General features: G+C 43.1%; 1 protein-coding gene across 1 annotated transcript; it reads left to right on the top strand.

Annotated features, from left to right (window-relative positions):
• The first annotated feature begins 267 nt into the window (after window positions 1-267).
• On the top strand, window positions 268-7,317 carry henmt1 (HEN methyltransferase 1). Its single transcript, XM_030119515.1, has 8 exons — window positions 268-363; window positions 1,814-1,926; window positions 4,856-4,990; window positions 5,143-5,325; window positions 5,490-5,673; window positions 6,241-6,341; window positions 6,914-7,071; window positions 7,286-7,317. Exons 1-8 carry the CDS (start codon window positions 268-270, stop codon window positions 7,315-7,317), a joined length of 1,002 nt encoding a protein of 333 aa, XP_029975375.1.
• Window positions 7,318-7,380: the final 63 nt, after the last annotated feature.

Raw genomic sequence — 7,380 nt, 5'->3', positions numbered from 1 at the left:
CAATTTATTATCATCTTCCTTGTTTTGATGACCTTTCACCTCCTTAGAACCAAGGCAGGCTATTAGAGACACCAATCGTCACTTATTTACGCGTCAGTAAAGAGAAAACGCCGCAAAAAAACGGCGTTTATTAAATTAAAACGCTGTAATGAACGACGTTCGTTTCCGGAAGTGACGTAAAAAGCGGCGTTTCCAGCCAGAAAAGACGCCGCTCTTGAACGCAGCTCGCGAACGCGTTTTGCTCATGGACGGCGCAGGAGTCGAGCCATGCTGCCGACGAAGAGGAAAATCTTCACTCCGTCGCTTCAGGACCAGAGACATCAGTTTGTTTTTGACCATGTGCGGCAGAACAAACCCCGCAAGGTAGTGACACTTTAACTTTGATAACAGACTTAAATTCCAAATGTAGTGATTTCTTGGTTTCAGCTATGGTTTGTTAATAAGCACCGGAAAGGTCTACCGAAGAAGAAACAGATCGACTCGTGTTTTTTTTTTTTTTTTTTTCGGAAGGCAAAATCAGATACTTTAAAAGCGACCTCGCTAAAGGGAGAGTGAGGAGTTCAGGTGAAACGGAGCAGAGAATTTAACGTAACAGGCAGTTAAATTTGAATAATTAATTTTGGTGACAACATGTGGAAATTTATGTCAGGTTTGACAGTAGTTCACAAAGGACAGTGTGACTGGGACGGCTTGATTTTCAGTCTGAGTACAGACCGTGAAAGCGGGGCCTCACGATCCTTTTGACTTTTTGGGTTTGAAGCAGAAGGTGTCAGAAAAGTTACCACACGGATAACTGGCTTGTGGCGGTCAAGCGTTCATTGCGACGGCGCTTTTTGATCCTTGGATGTCGGCTCTTCCTAACACTGTGAAACAGAATTCACCAAGCGTTGGATGGTTCACCCACTAATAGGGAACGTGAGCTGGGCTTAGACAGGTTAGTTTTACCCTACTGATGATGTGCTGTAATAGAAATAGTATGTTTTACATTATTTACAGTGGAAACCATAAAGACTTGTCTTTATGGAGTTAACAACCAAAGGACTCAATGGATACATATTCAAGCAGTAGAACTGTTTCATCAGTCAATCATGCTTGTCTGACCTTTTGTTGTTGTTGTTGTTGTTTCTGTTTTCACTCTCAAGTTTTTTTTAACCTTTGACTGGTTTTGGAGCTGTATCAGGTCTAGTGTGAAACTGTCTAAAGGATTTTGATGTTTGGCTTATGAAAGACTTCATGCTTCTGCCTTGTGTATGTGCCGTTCTTGTGGCCTTATTATAACAATGGAGATGTGAAGCCATCTTTCATACCACTTATCCTGTTCAGGGTTGATAGAAGATGGATGGATGGGTTGTTTTATAAGTACTGCATATGGTTTAAGCATGTAATCATTAAAAAAAAAAAAAAAAAACCTCGAGCTACCACTTGAAAACTAACACAGTAGTATTTGAGGACCTGCAGAACAAGAATCTGGTGGAATTTGATCAAACTGATTTGATTTTCTTTTACAAATCTGCCTATAGGAGACTTGAATGAACTATGAGGCGTATTTCACTGTACTGTCAAGGTGAAGGTCATCGTACATGTGATTGATATTGTTTATGATATAATTTATGGTGAGTAGGGGTGTAGCAGGTCGCAGATGTGGGTGTGGATATTAAGTTAATTTGATCACCTGTTGGTTCACCTGTGGGCAGAGGAGCGAGAGGTTGAGCTGGGCCACAGTACTTCTTTTCTTCAGTGAACGCAGTGTGCTTCCATAGGGTTCATCTCGCCCAGATGTTAATTGATTAATCAAACTTGGTATTTTGTCCAGGTGGCGGATTTGGGGTGCAGTGGGGGCAGTCTCCTCAGAAGGCTCAGGTTTCTGCCCGACATCAGCCTGCTGGTCGGAGTGGACGTCCAGGGAGAGTTATTGACCAGCATGAAGTATGTCTGCATAAATATCACACATATTTCGTTGATTGTGAAAAGTTGTGAAGTAATTTCATTTGACTCGCCATGTTAGCCCATTTTTGAAGTTAGTTTCCCATTAGGATGCGCACATCCGAAACACTGTAATTCAAACCTTATGCGTGAATGTGAAACATACTTCAATAAAACACTGACATAGCCATCATCAGTCAGTATTTATTATTATAGATCACTGAAGTCAAGTTTTACAAATACTTTACATTCTAATCATGCCATTTCAAAACACCCTGTTTTTTACTCAAAGAGGACAACTGTAGCTTTAAAATCTATGCCACGTCTTGAGGTGCTAACTATTCATTTCTTATCTTTTTAAAATGCTCCAGTGAAGTGATTATTATTGTTTCAACACAGGTAAGGCTAACAACATTTTAAGGCAGTGGCCCCAAAACTACGGCCCGCCTCCACATTTGGTCCGGCCCCCAGAGAGCATTTTGATTTTTTTTTCATATACCGTATTTTCCGCACTATAAGGCACCTAAAAGCCTCTAATTTTCTCAAAAACCAAGAGTGCACTTTTTTTTTTTTTTTTTTTCGAAAATATGGTAATAAAGACCACCCGGTTGTCAGTCCGAGTTGCTTGATTACGTTTCCCATAATGCTAACGACGTGATCACATGAGCAAATAACCTCTGCTTGGGCGTAGCCATTTCAAACAGAACGGCAAACATGAAGCTTCAGGCACATTCTCCACTTCGCACGGCGCGCGGCTGCTCAGCCGAGCCAGAGGAAGCTTCCTTTGCTAAGCAGCTGCCCGACACGGGGAACAGCGGCCAGCTGTGGGTGGCCGTTTGTGCCATACATCGCCTGGTACAAAACGCCAATAAGAACGGCGCTTTTAACACCGAGTGCCGCCAGGCGCTTTTAAAGCGGGATGCATGACTCACTATTTTTTTTTTTTTTTTTTTGTGCTCACTTTTTGATAACAATTTGTAAATACGCTGCATTAAGTTGTGAAGGTGTGTAGTGTTTTTCATGTTTGCATGCCTGTTTGTATCGAGTTGACATTCTGTGAATGTCATAATGTGCCTTCATTTGCAGGAGGAGGAGGGATTGCGGGATGCATGACTCACTCATTGTTTATGTGCTCCCTTTCGCAACAGTTTTTAAATAGGCTGCATGAAGTTGTGAAGGTGTGTAGTGTTTTGCATGTCTGTTTGTATGAAGTGAGTAATAAAATGTTTTTTTGCAGCAGCTTATATGAAACTGCATATTCATTTCTGTTGAGAGAGTTAAAAAAACGTACCACTTCACTTTAGAGCCGAACTTATTGTGCTGTGAGAATGGGGTGTAAAATGGCAAGCAATTTGCAATTTCAGCGTTTATTAACTGTAAACAGAGTGAAACATAACAGAATACTTGTCAGAGAGGTTTAATGGGGTCGGACCATGTTTTGTCAATAGACTGCACAACGATACCTTGCACGTGGCGGCACTAGGCGTCCAAAAGCGCCTGGCGGCGCTCGGCGTCATTCTTAACGGCGTTTTATACCAGGCGATGTATGGCACAACTGCCCGCCCACCGTGATGTGGTGAGCAGCCGGCCGGCCGCGGCTAAACTACCGCGGTGGACCGTGGTGATCAAGCGGGTCGTGGCCGCGCTGCGCTGCATGTTCGTGCAGAGGAGCATCCTCAGTCAAACTAGCTTTGATATGTCGCTTTGCTCACTATTGAACACATTTCAACCGAGAATGGAACCACCTAGATCACCAATATGTATTTCGCTCATACAGATAGTGGATAATTTTTTTCTCTCCTTTTATATTTGAATGGATATGATCGTGATGTTTCCAGAATGTTACTGTTCAGCAGTGTGGCTTCACACTTCTTTAAAGTTACCTTCAGCGTGGACAGGGCATTAATAGAAAAACTGACTATTATGTGAGTGTGTGAATAAAAGAAACGTATATGCATCGTTTAATCGTGAGGGGTGTGTGGCTCTCATTGAAATTGAAATGTATTAGTTTAAAAAAAGAGGCGTGGGACACGAAAAACTGCAAAGCGCTGCTCCTGGACATGCCTCAATAGATTAATTTACCTGACTCAGCACGAATTGCCGTGAGACTGGGTTGTCTATTCTATGCGCCGTATAATTCGTGAGTCCTGTATATGAAAAAAGTAAAAAAAAAAAAAAAAAAAACATTCATTGACGGTGTGCCGTATAATCTGGTGTATCTTATAGTGCGGAAAATACAGTATGTGTATTTGTATTTGATAATGAAGTTGGACTTTTGCAAACTGACACCGGCCCCCCATCAAATAAGGGAAAAGTTATGTGGCCCTCGCAGGAAAAAGTTTGGGGACCCCTGTTTTAAGGTGTTGTTTTAGACTGTAAAATTTTGATTGCAAAACACTTATGCATTGGTTATCCTCCTCCTGTTGTGAATCCTGTGCTGGGAGAGCTCCTGTATGACATGGTTAAACTCCCTCCTTCCTGTAACACACCCTGTAGTGGAGGAATCCCGGTTGGGGTCAGGACTAGTTCTGGAATTATCTTCGGTTCATGTCCGGTGTGTCGGCCAGAACATCACTTGCGGCCACTTCAGAGGTGCGGAGTAGGCTACTGGATGCATGTCCGTTCCGTCTTCGGCCAGAGAGGAAGCTGCTAATGCACATGCGCATTGCCTGAGGAAGCCCCAGGTCCCCCAGCTTGACCACCAGTTTTTGTGGGAGGATGGTGTTGAATGTGCAGCTGTAATCCACAAAGAGCATCCACACATAGCTTACTATTGGTCAAAACAGTATTTTTGCCTTAACAGGATATGATAATATGAAAACAGAAGGGTCACGTTCCAGTTAAAATCAACATTTTGAGAGAATATATGCCATTTCCAGTGTGGTTGGTTCTCGTTCACATTTGTCTTGGATCGTCTTGTGCGTTCCTGCAGGTATGAACTACGTCCTCTGCCGAGTGACTACCTGCAGCCGCGGGTCAACCAGCTGCGTGTCGAGCTGTTCCAGGGCTCAGTGACTCAGAAAGACTCCCGCCTCAGGGGATTTGACCTTGTGACCAGCATAGAGCTGTAAGTGTCTTGTCTGTGCCTTATATCCACAAACTCCTTTTTACTCCTTTTTACCATGACCATGGAATTGTCTCCACCAGGGTTGTTTTGTGTTTCAGGGTTTTTATTTTCCTCTGTGCCATGATTTTTGTGTCCTCCCTTTCTGTGCGCAGCATAGAGCACCTCACTCTGGACGATGTGGAGCGTTTCTCCTCAAGTCTGTTTGGATACATGAGCCCGCAGGTGGCAATTGTCAGCACCCCCAACTCTGAATACAACCCGCTTCTACCTGGACTGGCAGGTTTCAGACACAAGGACCACAAGTTTGAGTGGACCAGGGCAGAGTTCAGATCCTGGTATGGGACAACTTTTTAATACTTAATTCTTAGTGCATCTTCATAACGGTAGACACAACCAAAAGTAAAATATTATTAATCCTTCATGTTACGCTGTTAGAATTCACTATTTCTTATGAAAGTACCAAACTTTATCTGTATTTTTGTGTTAACTAAACCTTCAGGGCCCTGAAGGTGTGCTGTGACTATGGTTATGAGGTAGAGTTCACTGGAGTTGGACGGGCGCCTCCTGGTCAACAGGATCAAGTAGGTTTCTGCTCACAGATTGCTGTGTTTCGCCGGCTCCGTGAGGGAGACCGCTGCAACGTGTGGCCTGGAAACGACGCTGAAGACCTGCCATACACAAAGGTGACCGTGTTTTTTATTTGACTCATATGTATCGTCTGTTTAGCTATTATTGGATTCAAGTTTTCCTCCAAAACTGAGGTTTGAATTCTGAGTTACACCAGTGATTCACCAGTGTCATAATCAGTGACATTTGTCTTAAGAGTTTGTACAGGAACAGTTTTTCTTGTCACGTCCACAGTGTTTGCAGACTTGTTGATCAACAAGGCTGCATTTTTTTTTTTCCATCGAAATGATGTCAGGATAAGTTAGAATTTAAGACCCAAGCCACGTGGCCTTCAATTCAATATGAAGTAGAGATTTGTCAGCCTCTGCTGGTGTCAGCTGTGAACTACACACAGCGTCGCTCACTGTTCATGCATGTCACTCGCATCATACACAGCATAGTCTCCATGTTGTGTTTTCATTATAGAGTACTGAGCACTCTTTTTTTTTTTGTTTTTTTTTTTTTTAGTAATGAAACGGCATTAATGGATTTCAGACTCTCAAATATGATGTTTCTGTTATGTGAATCTTCCAGTTCATTCCAGAACAATGTTGAATCTTGACTTGTGTTTGCTTCCCTGTCAGGTGGCCAGTATAATCTACCCCAGCCTGCGTGATAGCAACCACCTGCGCGGGTTCCTGTTGTGCGAATTGTTCTCCTGTGCAAAAACCCTGATGACTGGATCGTCTGTTCAGAATGTTGTCCCTTTCATACCCAGGAAAGCTGAAGGCGTCGTCCAGACAGGTGAAAACAACTTCCAGCCTGGCAGTGATAAACTTAGAGTCTGAGGAAAGTGTGTATTTTCTGCTGTTTATTGAGACTGACAATGTGTCTTTCAAATGTGCGAAAACACATTGAAAGTATATAAATAAAACTTTATCTTTAAGCTTTTGGGGAAGAAGCGAGAAATACATTGGAGCAGTGTGGGACAGTGGAGTCAGAAGAGGGAGACGAAGCAAATGATGAGCTCCTAACAAACTGGCGATGTGGCCAGCACAGGTAAGGTTCCCGTGTGGAGACGAGAAATGAGCACTGTGAACTGTATTTCATCTCAATGAGCGCTGATTTAGTGTCAGAATACTTTGTAATGCAAAGGGACTACGGATGGAAATTAGCCTAGGCTAAATCTGGTGTGAAGCATCTTTAAATAATGTTTTTCACACATTGTCCCTGTGAAATAAACCAATAAACAAACAAACAATCCCACCGTAAAGATGAAACGTTGTGAATCCAGCAGTGTTGTGTGTTTCCCGGTAGGTTTGTGTCTGTACCTCTGAAGATCTTATGGTCCTGGTCCCCCAAAATCAGTGAGCTATGCGAAAGTCTAAGTCATCTCAGAAATCTCTTGATGGACCAACCGAAGGTCACCCTCAGCCAGGACGGCTCTGCTGTGATTGTGAAATTGGAAAATCAAGGTACAACATGTGTTAACTTGTCAGGTGTTCATATACTGTAAAAGTTCACTTGTCGATAAGCCAGATGACCTTGGGCAAAGAGCAGGTTCAAACACTGAGATGAAGATGATCACACATACAGCCACTTCAGATTCTCCAAATCTCACTGATTTCGTGAGTACATTAAAGTGTCTGCCAAAGAAATGCATAACTCACTTTACTGTTGTGTTTTCAGGCCAGGATGAGGACGAAGATGCTGATAATTGAGAGGACAGTGCAGAGGCTTGCCTGCTCTGCCACAACAGCCAGCCGGAGGGCGACTGGGATTTA

This window comes from Salarias fasciatus, chromosome 20 (genome assembly GCF_902148845.1).
Source record: "Salarias fasciatus chromosome 20, fSalaFa1.1, whole genome shotgun sequence".
Lineage (NCBI taxonomy): Eukaryota > Metazoa > Chordata > Actinopteri > Blenniiformes > Blenniidae > Salarias > Salarias fasciatus.
Note: the sequence above shows the minus strand (reverse complement) of the source record. Positions and strands in the feature narration are given on the sequence as shown.